At 49.4% G+C, this 19,100-nt stretch overlaps 7 protein-coding genes across 7 annotated transcripts; 3 read left to right on the forward strand and 4 right to left on the reverse strand.

Annotated features, from left to right (window-relative positions):
* Positions 1 to 595: 595 nt before the first annotated feature.
* N7503_006676 (uncharacterized protein) lies at positions 596 to 2,092 on the reverse strand (the record flags this gene model as incomplete). The annotated part of the gene is made up of 3 exons (XM_057066223.1): positions 596 to 1,402; positions 1,461 to 1,810; positions 1,876 to 2,092. 3 exons carry the CDS (start codon positions 2,090 to 2,092, stop codon positions 596 to 598), a joined length of 1,374 nt encoding a protein of 457 aa, XP_056919904.1.
* An 872-nt stretch (positions 2,093 to 2,964) lies between these two features.
* On the reverse strand, positions 2,965 to 5,260 carry N7503_006677 (transmembrane 9 family protein; the record flags this gene model as incomplete). The annotated part of the gene is made up of 4 exons (XM_057066224.1): positions 2,965 to 3,204; positions 3,256 to 3,708; positions 3,768 to 5,110; positions 5,173 to 5,260. The coding sequence occupies 4 exons, from the start codon at positions 5,258 to 5,260 to the stop codon at positions 2,965 to 2,967; spliced, it is 2,124 nt and encodes a 707-aa protein (XP_056919905.1).
* A 1,087-nt stretch (positions 5,261 to 6,347) lies between these two features.
* On the reverse strand, positions 6,348 to 8,063 carry N7503_006678 (ubiquitin domain-containing protein DSK2; the record flags this gene model as incomplete). The annotated part of the gene is made up of 2 exons (XM_057066225.1): positions 7,452 to 8,063; positions 6,348 to 7,373 (listed from the first exon to the last, which is right to left on the reverse strand). Exons 1-2 carry the CDS (start codon positions 7,914 to 7,916, stop codon positions 6,348 to 6,350), a joined length of 1,491 nt encoding a protein of 496 aa, XP_056919906.1. The 5' UTR covers positions 7,917 to 8,063.
* Positions 8,064 to 8,443: 380 nt separating this feature from the next.
* On the forward strand, positions 8,444 to 12,527 carry N7503_006679 (DDB1/RSE1 family protein; the record flags this gene model as incomplete). Its single annotated transcript, XM_057066226.1, has 4 exons — positions 8,444 to 8,687; positions 8,877 to 10,953; positions 11,161 to 12,445; positions 12,501 to 12,527. 4 exons carry the CDS (start codon positions 8,444 to 8,446, stop codon positions 12,525 to 12,527), a joined length of 3,633 nt encoding a protein of 1,210 aa, XP_056919907.1.
* Positions 12,528 to 14,127: 1,600 nt separating this feature from the next.
* Positions 14,128 to 15,664, forward strand: N7503_006680 (arrestin (or S-antigen), N-terminal domain protein; the record flags this gene model as incomplete). The annotated part of the gene is made up of 2 exons (XM_057066227.1): positions 14,128 to 14,329; positions 14,382 to 15,664. The coding sequence occupies 2 exons, from the start codon at positions 14,128 to 14,130 to the stop codon at positions 15,662 to 15,664; spliced, it is 1,485 nt and encodes a 494-aa protein (XP_056919908.1).
* A 1,110-nt stretch (positions 15,665 to 16,774) lies between these two features.
* N7503_006681 (uncharacterized protein) lies at positions 16,775 to 16,912 on the reverse strand (the record flags this gene model as incomplete). Its single annotated transcript, XM_057066228.1, has 1 exon — positions 16,775 to 16,912. One exon carries the CDS (start codon positions 16,910 to 16,912, stop codon positions 16,775 to 16,777), a length of 138 nt encoding a protein of 45 aa, XP_056919909.1.
* Positions 16,913 to 17,702: 790 nt separating this feature from the next.
* Positions 17,703 to 18,558, forward strand: N7503_006682 (uncharacterized protein; the record flags this gene model as incomplete). The annotated part of the gene is made up of 2 exons (XM_057066229.1): positions 17,703 to 18,284; positions 18,346 to 18,558. The coding sequence occupies 2 exons, from the start codon at positions 17,703 to 17,705 to the stop codon at positions 18,556 to 18,558; spliced, it is 795 nt and encodes a 264-aa protein (XP_056919910.1).
* Positions 18,559 to 19,100: the final 542 nt, after the last annotated feature.

Here is a 19,100-nt window from a genome sequence, read left to right on the forward strand (position 1 = left end):
AAAGGCTGAGAGAGGTTGCAGTGTCTCCACCTCGACACGTTTGCATTTCGTGGCGGGACCGGATCACCCGATGCAGAATGGCGCAATCAGAGGCATCGCATCCAATGACATACTCGAAGTTATCCTGCATATGCACTGCCTTCGTCACAAAACATGGAAATTAAACCTCCGATCTACTGCATGGAAAGGAGTTGGAACATTTTGACCTGTTTTTGCGGTTTTATTTTTCACATCAATCACTGAATCAAAGTCAACTACCGCCACTGCATTCTGTTCCCATTCTGTTCGCAGTCTCGAACTGAGCATATCAATATGGTCCATGTGACCTCAAAATCAAAACCCAACAGACTCGCGTAACGATAAACCAGAATGAATGTAAATGCAAACTTCCCAAAGCTCGAAAAACAAGAACGGAATCAAAACCGAAATCAAGAACGAAATCAAAAAGAAAACTTAGAAAGGAAATCCGAATCAAGGCCATACGTGCCTCGCCAACCCATCATCCAGTCGACTATGATCATTGGAAGAAGGATTCAGGCGCCAAGAAAATTGGACCAAGTGGGAAGTGACCCGGAGGGCGAACCCCGAATCACCTTCAATTGTGGTAGGCCCTAATCCTCAGAAAGATCCGACACTCATGTTCCATTAGCTCCCTCTCCCATTCGCCGGGACGATTGCTACCCAACCTAATAAGAGGTTCATGGTCATCCTGACGCTTGTGGGGAGGCAGGTGTTTGCCATACCAGAAGACAAGGTCCCGGCAGGCCATTGCATCCTCGAGGCTGTCCAGCCCAAACCGACCCTGCTGAATATTGCGCTTGAGATGCACAAAGGCAAGTCGTTTCAAAGTCCGATTCTTTTCTTTCGAGGCCGGCATGCGTCCCTCCAGCTCATGGGTGTCAATGACCTTTCTGTGGGCCCACCGGAGATGGATCAGCTCTTTCTGGCCTTCGTGCAGAACGACATAAGTGTTTGGCGTGACAAAATCCCAAAGACGTTGAAGAGCTTCTTCACGACCTTCTAAGCAGAGGCCCCTGGCGTGAGCCTTGTGCATCATTTCCCAAGTAATGCAACTGTTGCTGGAGTCGAGGTGTAGCATGGGATTGTTGGGCCACACAAGGTTATCAATGAGGACTTGGCCGGAATAGAGGTCAACGACACTGAGGCGAATCAACTCTTGTTCCCCCCAACGGTTAATTCCCGTTTTGAGGGCCACTACCACGCCAGAGCGGGTGTTCGGTGGGATCGGAAATCTGTCGGGAGTCTCGTGGAAATGCCACTCAGGCCCATTGCCTGGGTGGCTTGGATCATATTTGTGCATGCCCATCTGGACTTCTCGCAGGTGGTCCCATCTCAGAGCACATCCACGTGTGAAAACGCTCTGGTCACAACACGTAAACACCTGCTGACTGGTTAGAGCTTGGTTCCAAAAAAAGCAAAAACAAAAGAGTTTCACTGACATCATCTCGAGGCTCACCAGGGTGATACAGGCAGTTTGGGACCCGGCTAGCACCCCGCCCAAATTGACCGGGCTCGTGTTCGGCAGATACGAGTACCTGGTAGGTGAGCTCACCGTGGTCAGTCTGACACTTGTATGAGACGACTTGATCACTGCCATCGTTGGTAGTTGGGACCTCGTGGGTTTTACATTCGCCTTCTTCAGCGTTATGACAAGCACATTTGGCTTTTCTCCCAACTCTAATCACAGTAGAGTCTTCCTGAGGAAGTCCTTTGTAAAGCCTGGATGCTTCCTGGAGAAGTTCAAAAGCCTTCTTGCTAGTGGACCCGTTCCCGAAGTTTCTCTTGAGAACTGTCACCGGATGTCAGCTATGACAGAAAATATGGGAAACGAAAAGACAGTAAGAGAAAACTCACGGAAGCAGCGACAACAGCGAGCTTTTTTTGGGTTTATCCAACCACGCAACCAGGGATGAAACCGGTAGTCCAATCTGGCTTGGTCTTGTGGCTTGAGGTAGAGACCACGCATGATTGCCATGATCGGACGTGTCTCTTCAATATCCTCCAGCACACGAGGAACACGCTGAAGGTTGAACAGCGGATGATCTGCACTATTGTACTTGATGGGAGCCATGGTTGCTGGCATGATGAAACTTCTGTCTTTTCTGAAGCTTGAAACGTTCAAAGCTCGAAGCGAAAGAATCGGAAAGATGAATGGAGATGAGAACAAAGACCGTTCAAAAGTCACCGTCCTTATCTATGCTCAAGGGTAGAGACAAGGAAACAACTTCCAGTGAAAGACTCGGGTTGAAGGGACAAGATTCGAGGCTCACGTAGTAAAGGGACTCTGGAAGGGATGTTAGACTTGATGCTTGGTACCAGAAGGTTTGTGAAGAGAGAAACATGTAGAGAAGGATGATCAAGGAAGGAGGCGGAGGAAGGAAAATCGTCAAGGGTGGGAGGTCAAATACATGGCGATGGTGGTGTGAAAGCTTTGCGATGATGGCGTGAAAGCTGTGCGATGATGGCGTGAAGAAGTAAGGCGAGTCACGTACAATGACGTGCAGTAGAGAAGAATGAAAGAGAGAGATAGGTATGCTAAACGTAATGGCATTCACAATGAAGAAATATCAAGAAGGAAGATAATTGAGCGCCGGCGAGGTAGCTAAAGTACACAAATCTGGCAACAGCCCATGACTATCCAACCCGATGTCAGCCAACCATCACACGCTAACACTCGCTTGCCTGGAATTGCAAAAAGCGACAGATTGACTCGAGTCGGACAGATAGAAAAAATAAAGAGATTATGAAGGGAGAGGAGGGTAGATGAACGAGGATCGTCTTGATGAGCACAAGCTGGTGATAAGGGAGTCGAAAATAAATGCAATGAAAAAGACAGTATACGCCGTGGTGGTCAGCTGAATCACCGATGCTTATCAAACAGATTACTTCGTTAAGAGGCGTGGTCGGTTCCAGTGTATTTGTGGTGAAAATATCGAGGTATTTCTAGTCAACCTTGATCGCGCTATAGACACGACGGACAAAGGCGTATGCAGCCAGGAATCCGACGGTTCCAGTCAACAAGAAATACACTGTACAGGCGAGGAAGCTGTAGCTGAAGAACAGCAGGGTAGACACAAATCCAGTGACGTGCAACTTGAACATATAGTACCAGATGCAGTAGGCGAAGATCCAGAAGGCACTGCTGCCACCTGTCAAGAAGCTCTGCCACCACCAGTGGTAGTTCTATAAGGAATGAGTTGATGTACCGAAAACCAATGGTTCGGGGAAACTTACCTCAGAGCAGAGTTGGCTATATGTTGCAATGACAGTCACTTCAATGACGGTGACTATCAGCACTGCAGATACCGCACTCAGGAAACCAAACACGTAGTAGTAACCACTCTTATCCTGCCATAGATTCTTGAACACAAACAGCAATTCAATGAAGAGAACAGCAAATGGGACCAATCCAGTCAAAAGGGGACCAGCGGGACTACTCAGATACCACGGCTGGGGAGGGACTTGTCGAGCAATAGCGTTTGTCTTCAGAGGGTGTTCCCAGGGCTTCGCTCGCACATACCCAACCCAGCTACCAAGGTAGACAAGGGGAACTTGAATGAGCAGCCAGAGAGCCAGCAAGCCAATCAATGTACCGAATGGGATCGCCGTGCTGGAAGCCTGAGTCCAGACAAACAGATTCAAGATCAAGACAAGAAGGAATGTCAGTCCGGGGAAAAGCAAGGCAGTCTGGGAATGAAGTCAGTACAAAAATCTTCACGATGCCATTTTGTGACCGATCCACCTACAATCAAGGTATTCTTCCGCCATGCAGTTCCACTGAAGGTCTTATAGAGTCTTCCGGAGAAGTAACCAGAAAATAATCCAGCAAACACAAACAGGCCCATGCCGACACTGACGAATCCGCCGCGGAAACTGGGATTCAAAACTCCCAGGCAGCTAAGCGCAAGCAAGCCAGTTGCCATAAACAATAACTGCATGCCCGAACCAACCAATGGCGCCAAAAGGCCGCTATATGCTGGAATTCGGAAAACATCACCGTGAAGAAGCTTCCAGCCGCTAGTGTCCTCGAGAGGTTCGTCATCAGAGGACATATCAGCGTCATTCTCCACATCGGCATTGTCCAGCAGTCCTTCCTTTTTCTTCTCGCTGCGCTTCCGGCGAGACTGGCCCTTCAGCTTTCGGTCCTCCATAGCTCCATCACCACGGCCCTTGATGTCGCCTTGCACAGTCCGGCTCCAGATCACGAAGACAGTCGCACCGAGTACAGTGGAGATGATCAAGGAGTTAACAATTGCCAGCCAGTGTGTCATTGAGCCTTCCTCCTGGTTCGTAAAGTACAGATCCCAACGGTTGGCCCAGTCAATCTTTGGCTCCTCGCGAAAGTAAACGGAGTAGGTGTACGGAATGCTCAAGGTAGATCCATCGTCATCGTCATCGTCATCCTCGGGAATGTATGATGAGCCAGGGTATTTTTCCTTCAGCTTTGATTTGTCTGGGGCAATATACAGACCAAGCCCTTCATGATCCGCGTGGATGTCTTTCGGACAACCACCTTCTTTCCGATCGGCAGCGGAGACACTTTTTGGATAAACCTCAAATCCATTAATCACCTTGCCTCCCTCCGGTGCGCTCCGCCAGCGGATGACAATCGTGAAGTGGTTATTAATGAAATAGCGCGATCGGCCGGTAGATGGGGAGATGTCCGTGTAGCCCAGCTTGAATCCGGAGGCGTAATATTTTCGGCTTCGGTCAACGGTCACGAAGCTTGTCGCCCCAGGTAGGTTGTCCACAATCCACTCGATCACATAATTCTCCTTGATGAGGTTGCGAGCCCACTTAACATTTGAGCGACTGACCTCACGAGTGCAAAGTGCTTGGCATTCCACGTCCTTGCCCATTGTGAGCTCGAAATCAGAAGTCATGATGCGATCGCCGCGCAGCACCTCACCCAGATTGAGGGAAATGCTTTGACCGGATCCAAAGGGTGAGCCGCCATGTGTCTTACCACTCGGAGGGCAGACGAAGGGGAGATCAAAGTAGGCATACTGGAGCTGCGTGTGGTCGGAGAAGATTTTGTTGACGAGGAGTGGAATTGGCTCGTTATCATTGTACCGAGTGACTGAATATCCTATGGAAGAGACGCCATGTTAGCGGCGCCTGGGTACCTTCGTTTGATTGGGAGAAGCTTACCAGGGATGTAAAAAGCACATGCACAGGACACGAACGATAGCACTAACAGCGTCCAGGCACCAAGGCCGAGCGACGTCAACGTCGCCATAGTTGCTTCAAAGTCAGATCCTGTCCTGTTTGCTATCTGGATTGGATGTGCTGCTGCTTGTTCCCCATGCACTTAGAACGAGCGCGAGTCTGGTAAGACCGCACGTCAGCGGAGTGCAGATCAGCAGCGGCTAATAGGAGGCAGATCCTTCGATCTTCCAAGGTTCGCCCTGCGAGAACTGACTGACACTTCTCCAAAAAGTCGCCTGGTGAGAAGTATATATGTGATTACCCAGGAGGCGGTAAATGCTCGTTAGGGTGATGCTTGGCAAGCGCTAGGGTTCCAGTCTGGATTGTCTCAGATCGATGAGGGTTCAATTGGGATAATAAATCGTGGAGAATGGGAAAGGGTAAAGAGTGTAATCGGCACCGAATGCCGCAGGTGCCAGCAAAATGGGGATTCGGTGCTCGTCCAGAGAGTTTGAGGGAGAAGCACCGGAGATGATGCTCAACGTGTCTGGAACACCGGAATATCTATCAACCGATGTTTGCAGGACTCTTGAAGCTGCAGCCTTAATCGCCAATCAACGTACCTAAATGAAAAAAAACTTCCATGGGGTATGCAACAGTATTAATTAGATTCGGAAGGTAATTAGGTCAAACCCCCGTGCGCATGTGGTTTGTTAATATGACGCATGCGGTCGGAATATGTCGGCCACAACATACATATTTCCAAAAAGGTTCCTTTGGAACTGGATCGATGGACCCACTTAATGGGGATTCGATTATGTATGTGCTACATAAAGTATCCACCACAGATACATAAATAAAAATACAACCCCCCGAAGAAAAGACTTGATATTGAACCTACATATTCTGGCTAATAAATCTATGGTTGGAATCCAGAACCGAAATGACTTAGATTTAAATATGATTATTCGCTAGGGCCCTGTTGAGGCCGGGCAGAATGGGCATAGTGTAAAAGAAAGATAGATTCACATTCAAGAGTAGGCATGCAACAAGGGGGAATGGGAAAGTCGTCAACTCGGAAGGCCGTTCGGTAGCTAAAAACAAAACTGGCCATGGAATACATAGAGTGGAAAAAATGGACAGCAGAAAAAAAGAGTTGTGAAAAGGACGGAGTTTGCCTATGACGGGTAGCTCAAGAGATATTCCACGGCTCCTTGCACACTACCACCAGTCCGTCGCAAAGCTTCAATGTTTCGCTCAAACTCAAAGAATCCCATATCGTTCAATTGGCGGAGCTGGTCCGCATATCGCTCCTCAGGAGGCCGATTGTCCGCGGGAGGTGGGGTGCCAAAACCACCACCTCCAAACAATCCGGCACCACCCTCGCCACCTTGGCCGCCCATCGCCTGCATCATTTGGTTCATAAGAGCAGGATCGCGCAGAAACGGATTAACGTTGCCGCCCATGCCCGCACCCGCCTGACCTGCACCGCCCTCTCCACCTTGTCCACCCATCGCCTGCATCATTTGGGTCATGAGAGCAGGATCGCGCAGGAACGGATTTTGTTGAGGATTGAAAGGATTCACGTTGCCGCCAATGCCCGCACCCGCCTGACCTGCACCACCGAAGATAGACGGGTTAAGTAACGCTGCAAATGGGTTCTGTGCTTCTCCGGTAGGAGATCGGCCAGTGGTGTTTTGTGTGCCCTCAGTGCCCTCAGTCTGACCAGCCGTTCCTGTGGCGGCCGGTTGGGCTGGAGGGGCAAACGGATTAGCTCCAGGATTGCCCCCGAACAGACTAGCAAATGGGTTTCCCGCGCCCATTTGAGGTAGCTGACCAAATTGACCCATTTGAAAAGGGTTGGGTGGTGTATCTTGTTGCTGAGCGTTCTGATTTCCCTCGGTTGTGTTAGTCACACCAGGAGCTGGGAAGGCGCCTTCACCACCTGCACCACCTCCTCCCATACCCATTGATCGCTGCATTTGCATCATGGAGCGAATAGAGTTGGGATCCGTCAACATACGACGAAATTCTGGGCTCTGCATCATCTGTCGCACTCCAGGTCCCATGTCCCGTAGCATGGGGTTTTGCTGAATCATCATGTCAATCACCTGAGGGTTTTGGAGGGCCTCATTGATGCTCGATTGGAATTGAGGGTTTTCGAGCATGTTTAACATGGTATCGCTATCGGGAGGCGGACCCATCTGTGATAAATAACATGAGTTAGTACATTGTATATCCAGCGGGGTTCCAGACCAGGGCTACATATTGAGCTCACTTACCCCACCATCTGGGCCAAAGAGTCCCGCACCCGGTAGCTGGGCGAACCCAGCATATCGGGCTCCAGTCAATCCAGCTAGAGGGTTGTTGCCAGTACCTGCAGCAAGATTGGTAGGGACACCTGCTGCAGGCTGACTTGAGGCAGTGGCAGCAGGGGTTGCCGTCGAGGTAGACTGGCCGGATGTGTTGGATCGTTGTTGATTGCTTGCAGCACTCTTCACTAAGTGAATGGTATGCCCATCCTTGATTTTGTAAGAATCAAGGGTTTCATCATCCTTCAGAACCCGACCAGAGTAAATCAGACGCTGGCGTTCAGCTGGAGTATCTGCATACTCAGAGCTTGAGAGCTTCTGTTTCAACTCGGAGACAGGAGTAGAAAGAGGGAGGGTGAATGTGTATTTGGCATCAGTTGAGGATTTGACGGTAAAGGTGATGGGAGCATCTTCTGTAGCACCGCTATCGGCCATGGTTGTTTGGGGGATCTGCTGCTGAGTGGGGTGAGGGGAAGCTGAGCCAGCACCAAGGAAATCAAATCCAGATGAATTCTACCAGTGACAGAAGATGAGGCACTGAAGGAATATGTTTCAAAGAGGCAATGGTGTAAAGGAACCAAAAAGTCCAAAGACGTGATAAAGATTTGAATGTAGTCTCGAAGTGGTCTGCCCTAGCGAAAGCGTTCCAAGAGCGTCATTACATAATGGCGGATGATGACAGTTGGAAGGCGGTCGAACCGGATGGTTGGTACCACGTGACAAGCCGAGGAGACAGCTTCGCACTTTTCTATTTTGCTTCTGCTTTCTTCTGCCACCACCACACGTTCGTTCTTCATAGAAAAGCGGCACCAAGCACGGAGTCTTTTCTTTGCTAGTGACTCCACCAAGCAGATATGGGATTGATGTGATACTTCCATCTTCCTGGACTGCAATTGCCCATACTCACGCGTGTCTTTTGCTTGGTGTTGGAGCTGCAAAGCTCTGCGAGCTAATTGCCCACCATGGCTACTACCTCGCATATGTTCATGTACTCCCTGACAATTCAGCCTCCAACTGCGATCACACAGGCGGTTCTGGGCCAGTTTTCTGGAACCAAGGAGCAACAGGTCATCACGGCGTCTGGCTCCAAGCTCACTATCCACCGACCTGACCCGACCCTCGGAAAGGTTACCCCAATCTTCTCACAAGATGTCTTTGGCATCATCCGCTCATTGGCAGTGTTTCGGCTGGCTGGCAGCAACAAAGGTATGTCGTTTTTTTAACCCGAATTTTGCATTTACACGAGTTCAACTTAGTGATTCTTGAAGCTTCCCGGGTAGCACGGTCCTGGTTTTTCGACCCGACCCCTTGAAGGGTGGGGGACCTGCCCTGGCCAGCAACGTGGACGCTGTCAAACCCATAAGCGAAACTTTGCTGAGTCATTCTCCTTTGCAGATTATCTGATCATCGGCTCGGATTCGGGTCGCATCACGATCGTTGAATATGTTCCCTCGCAGAATCGCTTCAACCGTATTCATCTGGAAACATTTGGCAAGTCCGGGGTTCGCAGAGTCGTTCCGGGACAGTATCTCGCGGTTGATCCCAAGGGGCGTGCGTGTTTAATCGCCTCGGTGGAGAAGAACAAGCTGGTCTATGTTCTTAACCGGAATTCTCAGGCTGAACTCACGATCTCGTCGCCTCTGGAAGCCCACAAGCCCCAAACCCTTGTGTTTGCAATGATTTCCCTGGATGTCGGCTACGACAACCCTATCTTTGCTGCTCTTGAAGTAGATTACTCAGAGGCAGACCAGGATCCCACGGGCCAGGCGTATGAGGAAATGGAAAAAGTCCTCGTCTACTACGAACTTGATTTGGGTCTCAACCATGTCGTCCGTAAATGGTCCGACCCAGTCGACCGCACTGCAAACATGCTGTTCCAAGTGCCAGGAGGCGCAGATGGACCTAGCGGCGTTTTGGTCTGCGCTGAGGACAACATCACCTACCGTCACTCCAACCAAGATGCATTCCGCGTGCCCATTCCACGCCGAAGTGGCCCCACAGAAAACCCTGAGCGCAAACGAAGCATCGTTGCGGGTGTGATGCACAAAATGCGGGGCGCATTTTTCTTCCTCCTTCAGACCGAAGATGGTGACATCTTCAAGGTAACCCTTGAGATGGCCGAAGATGAGAATGGCCAAGTGACCGGTGAAGTCCAAGGTCTCAAAATAAAGTTCTTTGACACCGTTCCCGTCGCATCAAGTCTCCTGATCCTCAAGAGTGGCTTCCTCTACGTTGCTAGCGAATCGGGCAACCATCACTTCTACCAATTTGAAAAACTTGGTGATGATGATGAAGAGGTCGAATTTAGCAGCGAGTCTTTCTCTGCGGATCCATCCGCTCCGTATGAACCGGTATTCTTCCGCCCTCGTCCGGCCGAAAACTTGAACCTCATGGAATCGATCAACTCCTTGAACCCATTGATTGACAGCAAGGTCGCCAATCTCACAGAGGAGGATGCCCCGCAAATTTACTCTGTTTGTGGCACCGGCGCCCGCAGTACATTCCGCACTCTCAAGCATGGACTCGAGGTTTCAGAGCTGGTAGAGTCGGAGCTTCGTGCAGTACCTTCTGCTGTTTGGACTACCAAGTTGACGCGATCCGACGAGTACGATCGATACATTGTTCTGTCTTTTACCAACGGAACAATTGTTTTGGGAATCGGCGAGATTGTGGAGGAGATCACCGAGGATTCCGGCTTCCTTTCCACAGCCCCTACGCTTGCTGTCCAACAGCTTGGCGAAGATTCTCTCATTCAAGTGCACCCTCGTGGTATCCGCCACCTCCTCGCGGATCACCGAGTGAATGAGTGGCCTGCCCCGCAGCATCGTTCCATCGTCGCTGCAGCTACAAACGAACGTCAAGTTGCTGTCGCTCTCAGCTCGGGAGAAATTGTCTACTTTGAAATGGATGCCGACGGATCTTTAGCGGAGTATGATGAGCGACGCCAGATGTCTGGCACAGTCACTTGCCTCAGCCTCGGGGAAGTCCCCGAGGGTCGTGTTCGGAGTTCATTCCTGGCTGTCGGCTGTGACGATTCGACTGTCCGCATCCTCAGCCTGGACACGAAGAACATGTTGGAAAACATGTCTGTCCAAGCACTCACATCGGCGCCCTCGGCTCTGAACATCATGGCCATGGCCGATTCGAGCTCCGGAGGCACAACGCTGTACCTGCACATTGGTCTCTACTCTGGTGTATACCTCCGTACTGTCCTTGACGATGTGACTGGCGAGCTTTCAGATACCCGAACCCGGTTCCTTGGAGCTAAGCCTGTAAAGCTGTCGCAAGTTTCGGTTCAAGGTCAAACTGCCGTCCTTGCTCTGAGCTCCCGTTCGTGGCTCGGGTATTCAGACACCCAAACCAAGAGCTTCATGCTCACCCCATTGGACTACGTTGGCCTTGAGTGGGGTTGGAACTTCTCCAGCGAGCAATGCTTGGAGGGTATGGTCGGCATTCAAGGTCGAAATCTACGGTATGTGGTTCACCTAACACTTCCCTTCTTCCCTTCTTCCCTTATTGCCTGCTATGATCATATGATGAAAAAATGGGAACCGAACCTCCATGTGGATCAAAAACATGTTTTTATTTTTCCAATTGTTCCTACTGAGATCAACTACCGTCATTATCAATGTCCCCGACTTGCTATTGCAACGTGAGCATTTTTGCTGACCCATTCTAGGATTTTCTCCATCGAGAAGCTCGACAATAATATGCTCCAAGAGTCGATCCCATTGGCTTACACTCCTCGTCGCTTTGTCAAGCACCCGGAGCAACCCCTTTTCTACGTCATTGAATCCGACAACAACGTCCTCTCTCCTGCAACACGGGAAAGCCTCATCAAAGACTCAGAAGCCCGCAATGGCGAGGCTGCCAGTCTCCCACCTGTCGAGTTCGGCTACCCTCGTGGAACTGGTCACTGGGCATCGTGCATTCAAGTCGTCGATCCAATTTCTGACAAGGAAGTTGTTTTTACCCTTGACCTTGAAGACAACGAAGCAGCAGTTAGTGTTGCCATTGCACCATTCTCCAGTCAGGATGATGAGTCGTTCTTGGTTGTGGGAACTGCAAAAGATATGGAAGTCAGTCCTCCCAAGTCAAAGGGTGGTTTCATCCATATCTACCGATTCTCCGAAGATGGCCGCAAATTCGAGCTCATCCACAAGACGAGCACTGAGGAACCTCCTCTTGCTCTCCTCCCATTCCAAGGCAAGCTGTTGGCAGGCATTGGTTCCATTCTCCGTCTGTACGACCTAGGTGTGAGACAACTCCTTCGCAAATCGCAAGCCCCTGTGGTTCCCCAGACTATTGTTGGTCTTCAAACCCAAGGTAGCCGGATTGTGGTCAGTGATGTGCGGGAGAGTGTGACCTATGTGGTCTACAAACATCAGGAAAACGTCCTGATTCCCTTCGTGGATGATTCTATTGCTCGCTGGACCTCTGCCACGACCATGGTTGACTACGAAACCGTTGCCGGTGGTGACAAGTTTGGTAACCTGTGGATGATGCGATGCCCGAGCAAAGTTTCGGAAGAGGCTGACGAGGATGGATCTGGGGCGCATCTTGTTCACGAGCGGGGCTATCTGCAGGGTACTCCCAATCGTCTTGAGCTGATGGTTCACTACTACACCCAAGACATCCCGACTAGCTTGCACAAGGCACAGCTTGTGGCTGGTGGTCGTGACATTGTTGTCTGGACTGGTTTCCAGGGAACAATTGGAATGTTTGTTCCCTTTGCCAGCCGTGAAGATGTTGATTTCTTCCAAAGTCTGGAGACGCAGCTGGCTACGCAGCATCCCCCTCTCGCCGGCCGCGACCACCTGATCTATCGCGGTTACTACGCGCCCGTGAAGGGTGTTATCGACGGTGATCTGTGTGAGATGTACTTCCTCCTGCCCAACAACACGAAGATGATGATTGCCGCGGAGCTGGACCGATCTGTGCGGGAGATCGAGCGCAAGATCTCGGTAAGTTGCCCCTGGGACCCTCTCGAATGACGTTCATTGACTGACTTGCGCTTAGGACATGCGGACACGGGTGGCTTATTAATTTCGGGCAGTTCTGGCGTCCAATGGCGTTTTCATGCCCTGTTGGCTTCACATAGGTATTAAGGTTATGCTAATTGATATCCCAATTCGCGGTCAAGACCGCTTGATTCTTTTCACTGTGATTCTAGTCCTTGCCTTTTCCGTTTTTCTTCAGAGACGTCTCTTGCCTCGCTCGGTCTGCCGCTTCCCTCGGCTAATCTTGAGCTGGATGCAGTCCAATCACTTCGGTGGTTGGGGTTGTATGAGACAAAATTAAGCGTGGTCTCCACGCGTCGACGTTTTTTGAGTACGGTTTTGTCCGCTTTGCACCACGGATCTACACCGTAATTTATCTGTTGGGACATCTCGTAAGTGCCATTGGCATATACATAGTCAAAGATATAGCCAATTGAACCATGAAAAAAAAAATCTTCTCTATCCACACTTTTTTTCACCTGTAGCTACCGAATAACCTTGGAATCGGAATCGGATCACGTAAATTACGCCGATCTCAACCTGGGCCGACAAAAGCACCGAGATTTAACTACCTGCATCAAGGACTTCCCCGTCCACGCCGAAGAAAAGAACCCACTCGGCATCCAGACAACTCGGTTACGGTCGGAAAGATCTGGATCTTGCCGAACGGCTACCGTCGTCCGCGGGAAAGTCCTTGATCACCTCATCGCTTCAGAACTTGCTTTATCAGTCTGTCAAGCACGATTATGCCCTAAAAACAATGCAAAAAGTATTGTCCTGTTTTGCTTTTCTGCTTTCAAATCCCGTGTTTGGTCAGCAGGCCTTTCCGCGTGCATGATGGAAATGATTGGCCACATCTAAAGCCATGACGCCCTGCGCATGACGCCGGGGAATGTGAGTGGGCCAGCCGAGTCGTCCAAACACATGTGGAGCCACCAAGGGCGTGCATGTCGGCGTAAGGCGCACTCCACCGGTCTTCTAGGTTCTGGAGTTTGATCCCGATATCGCATTTGCAAACCCTGACAGATGTTGAGGCTTGAGTCCAGAGCTTTCAATTTGCGATACGAAGACAGAAACTGCGAATCCATGGGTAGAATCGGATCGAATCCCAGCACAAGGGATTCTCTCCCTGATCGGTCAGAGGAAAAGCGCCCGAAAAGTATAGCTTGAACTGGGAATGTCAATCCAAGGGCGTGAGCATGGACCAAGATGTATAAGCCAATCATGCACGATTGGGTACGGGGGCCTTTTCTATGGGTCCTTTACACCCCAACTCCCTTTAACTGCTTAGACGGGTTCGATTTCTCTGTGTTAGTTCCCGAATGAGTCACGAACGATGAACTGTCAGATGGAAATGCTGAATGCTATGATTGGTAAACGCATCTCTGACGATTCTGTGATCCTTTGTACTTTGTATAAAAGCGGGGGTGATGCCCCTCCCCTTGTTATACATACGCGGTTGTTCACGGCTCCACTTTCTACTTTTTTTTTTTACCCTTAAGATATATGAGGAATCCAGTGATAACTTCACCTTTTCTTTTCTTTCCCCCATTCTCCAAGTGACGTGACTACCTTGGATTTTCGTGGTTCCTCCGGGAAACAGGGGTTTGCTTGTCTCCTGCCGTACATTCCACCATCACAAAACAATGGCAACCTCTATTATGAGTCGTGGCTCGGAAGGGCTAGATGTTTTTGCTCGGCGCTCAACTCCTAAGATTGAGATTGATCTCGAAGGACAAAAGCCTGGTCTGGTGAACTCTTACACAACAGGAGATTATATCGAAGGCACTGCCAAGATTACTGTTGACCAGGAGACGCGTTTTGATGAAATCGAAATCATCTTGCAAGGTAATTTCTACAAATTCACAAGATAGAGTATCTGTTACTGATATTTCCAAAGGAACCTCGCACACTACAGTAGAACGAGCGGCATGTCCCGGTCGTACAGGTTCACAGCAGATGTTCCTCAAACTTCGCCAACCGATTCAAGATGCCGACTACCCTACCCCTCGAGTACTAGAAGCTGGTTGCACATACTCGTTTCCCTTCACATTTGTGGTCCCAGCCCGCTTGCTGCCCCAGGTTTGCTCGCATGCGAAGAAGAACAACCACATCCACCGATCTCACACTATGCTTCCACCGACATTGGGAGATTCTATGGTCTCTGCAGATGGAAAGACTCTGATAGATGACATGTCACCGGACATGAGCCAAATCGCATACATTGTTCGTGTCACTGTGTTGAAGAGATCGGGCCACCATGAGAACAAAACATTGGCAAATGTTGCCAAGAAGGTCCGCATTATCCCCACTGTGGAGGAGGAACCGCCCCTCAACACGGTGGATCATACCAACTACTGCACCCGCAAAGAGAAGACCGTGAAGCGTGGTTTCTTGCGCGGAAAGCAGGGTCAGCTTGTCGCCGCGGCCTTGCAACCCAAGCCGATTCGTTTGCTTCCTCCAAGTTGCGAGACACACGATACAGTTAGCACAGTGGCAAAAGTGCAGCTTCGATTCGACCCCGTAGGCAATGAGCAGCCACCACGACTAGGTTCGATGACCAGCAAGATCAGGGCAAGCACATACTACAGCGCAAACCCCTGGGACGATTTCCCATGCCAGTCAGGCTCACTGGTATCACAAATTGGCCAGGGTCTATTCACCGACACTATCTCCCTATCGAGCATGTGTGTGGCTTCAGCCAAATGGGAAAAGCATTCCTCAAATGAGCGCCGTGATTCTGTCAACTCAACCTCATCATCTTCCACTGACTCCTCCGATGACTCAACCGGCCCCTCTGCTTCCTTCACTGGAGATACCTATTACACCGCTTCTCTTGTTGTCCCCGTATCACTACCAAGCTCGAAGACCTTCGTGCCGACCTTCCACTCGTGTCTGATGTCTCGCACATACTCGCTCGATTGGTCTTTATCATACCACACCCCAGGAGCCAATGTTCTGACCCCGACAATTTCGCTTCGACTCCCAATCCAAGTGATCACCCAGCCCAAATACGCTGATTCAACCAAGTCGGACTTGGGTTTGATTGTCACGCAAGAGGAGTTGGATGAGTTCTTCCGCCCACGATCTATGAGCTTAGCCTCGAATCTGGTTGTCGATGTGGCAGAGCCGCCCCAGTACTCGGAACGACCAAGGCGGCGCAGTGTGCGAGCTACCCAATAACTGGGCCATCACATTCTACAAATGTTTTATTTCCTTTTATTTCCAATTTTTGTTTGGACTGGTTAATACCCTGCTTGTTATGCTTACCATAAAAAGTTCTTGTTTCTACACGGCGTTTACGACTGACATGGCCTCGATTTCTCATTTGTTTGCATATACCCCTGATTGTTAAACTTCTGCTTGTATAAAACCTAATACCAAATACAATTCAACAGTATAAAAAAATGATAACGGAACGTAGTTAACTTGATCTCTTCCCTAACTTAGGTACGGAACCGAATGGCAGAACATGATGACTCAGTACATTTAGAGACAAGTGACGTCACATGCGGCTGCATATCGAAATTTGAAGGTACTGTACAAATTACAATCATGATGTTGAGAGAACAAGTATGAATGGTGGCAAGAGAAATATAGCCATCAGATAGTTAGATGGGTACAAAATTATGCTTAAGGCCCTGCCACAAGTATTAATATGGATGGGTCTATGTCTTCAGTAAATCAAAACCCGGTGTAAAGAGGGATCTTTGTTGGATCGATCACCCTCCGACGCATATACATCAAAGGGCAAACATCATGCGTAAAGAAGCAATTCAATTGACGGGCAAAAATCTCGTAGATGGAGTCAATCTCAACTCTCATGAAGCCCCGATACTGCATGTTGCAATAGCTTTGACCCTCCACGTAATGAGGATCAATGACTCCCACAAAGCCCTGCGGAGCGCAGCTACCCCTGTTATTTTCAGGCTCCTCGAAAGTATTCCTGATGCAAACACGCCTCATCAATGAAAAGGCATGCAGTGGATCTAGCTTCGCCTTCTCCGACAGATAAGCCGATTGATTCCAGATAGGTGACGAAATCAGCACGGATCTGTTCCACCGATGCACCGTCCCAGCGTTCTCGATATTCAAGGGTGACGTTTTTGAGTGTTCCTTTGAGAGTTCGTTCAGGGCTTTTATCTGTGCATTCCTTCCCGTGTATGTCGATCTCCCAGCGGACGGATCCCTCGATTTTGTTCAGACAAGCGGCCCATACTTGATCTGACTCCGAAGTATAGACTGTGCGATAAATCATGGAGCCTTAAGGCCACTTGATACCGCTCATGAACCTCACAGATGTACATTTCCTGTCACGATACCAGCCCTGTTGGATCCAGCGGGCTCGGCGTTCATCGCAAGAATCGGCAGATTCAGGATGACTCCAGCGCTCGGGTCACGAAGGGTGTTGGAATAAGTCTTCTTCGGCATCTTGAGACATGACTCATGGAATGTGTTGTGTTAGGTGGCACGATGGTGAGGTTGAGCACATTGATCGAAAGGTTGGGGAGGTAGACAGACCCCTATGAAGTGCCTTGGCAAAGTCCATGGTTGCCTTAGAAGCGATAGTAAGCGAGATGAATCGAAATGCTGGAGCTATAACCAATATTGACACCCAGAGTGGATTAGGCCGATGAAACCAACCACTCTGGACAGATCACGTCGCAAGTCTGATACGCTCCATCTTTTCCAAGATTTCAACCGCGGAAGATGGAGTCAATCCAGATAGTAAGATTCTTAGATGTTCCTTTAGGCTGGGAATCTCTCTTGCTTGTGGCAACTTATAGTATTGGGAGGGTGCTGGCCTTTGATGGCTGGTCTGGAAAGCATCGCTGTGGCGGATAGCGTGGGAGTAGAAGACTGAATTACCAGACTTTATTGAGACAATTCTTCAATACCTCTCGTTGTAACCATTATTGTTTTAGAAATCGACACTCGATTCTCTGGAATTGCTCCGATTCCTACTGAAGGTGGCGCATGTTAAATAAACTACTATTAAGGTTGCGGCGCTTCCCGCTATCCCGCTTGTTACCAACGTGGCCATCGTTTTTTTGGGGGGGGGGATATTGTAAACCGACTCATATCAGATTCCTCGTGTCACTTGATCCTGCTGCGCCAAAGAATCAATATTGACTTCTTTTTCCACTCCCCTCCCCTTTGTTCACCTTCTGTCACCCCACGCATCCACCGCTCCGACATTCGCTGTCGTCCACCCACAATCATGCCGCCAACCGCAGCAATCACAGCTACACAAAAGGTGTTCCTGATACCAGAACTTGTTGCTGAGATCCTTTACTGGCTAGCTGGGACACTTCGGAATGCGCCCCATCTGAGGAACTGGTGGGCAAACAACCATTCACGACATCACCTGGCGGCTCAGTACATCACAATAAACCGGGTATTTTTCTCAGAATCTGTCCGACTCCTTGGGAAAATCCCTCTGCACACCCTTCACCCACAACGAAAAAGCCATAATTTACCACTACTTCCACGTTTTGAAATAATCACATCTCGTGATCGTGCACAATTCTACGCAGATTCCCTCGAACAAGCCCGAATCACCTCCGTCAGACACTCGAAGATCCGGAAGGCCAATGCAGCATTCAAAGGAATAACCTTCCCAAAGCTTCAACAGCTAGAGCTGAAAATCAATAACTATGTCCGGAGTGTCAATATTCCAATCATGAGGGCCCCAGCTTTGAAATCCCTGAGAATCATCTTTGACGAATACGCGGATCCTTGGACCGCCCGAAATGATGACCTGTCCTATCGTAATGCTGTCAGAATGGCAAAGTGGATCAAGGTGCGTACTTGTATTTGGGTGTTCAAAAACGATAGTACGAGTATTAAATATTGTTGATTAGGAGTCTTTTCCTGAGCTGAGAAGCGTGCTTTTCCAAGCCAACATCCAAACGAGTGCTCTCAAGACCCTTTCGGAACATTTGTCGAATGTGAATGTGGAACGGTTGTGGCAAGACGACCGGTCGGTTCGGCAGCCAGATGCACCTTTGGTGTTTGGGATGAGGGTACCACGATGGGCTTACAGAGTTATTCGTTATCACACCTCTCTGGGATAGAAGATGATAAATGCTGTGTTTGAAACACAAGGCTGTCGAATTTGTGATCAAGATCAGGGGAAACGGACCAGCATGATTATCGGGGTGGACTGGGATTGCGGTGGTATTCAAGTCTAAATCTACATTTACTCCTTGTATTTCTTTTCTACACTTCATGATATAAGCACAGTATTTCGTTAGCGAACTTTTATTCGATTGACTAGTGTCTTCTTTCAGCCTGGGTGGCAGGATGATTTACTCTGCTTTTACTTAAGATCCAATATTTGGTCACAGTGCTGTAGCGAAGCTTTGACTGTCTGCATTCTTCCGAATCTTCCATCCATCTACTTACCTGATATTCGAGGCTCAGATAGACTGTGATAATTATTTGTACATGCCGTCGCTGGGGCAGTATGTGGTGAGTGACAGCCAATCACATCTTATTGACATATCACGTGACGAATTAAACCTTGGAAGCGGTTTGATACTCAGGAACCGGGATTTGCAAGCTTTCAAACAAATCCCGGGACACGGCTTTATTCAATGACATGTACACTACTCAG

This window comes from Penicillium pulvis (genome assembly GCF_028828015.1).
Source record: "Penicillium pulvis strain IBT 33274 chromosome Unknown contig_5_segment0_segment0, whole genome shotgun sequence".
NCBI classification, from domain to species: domain Eukaryota; kingdom Fungi; phylum Ascomycota; class Eurotiomycetes; order Eurotiales; family Aspergillaceae; genus Penicillium; species Penicillium pulvis.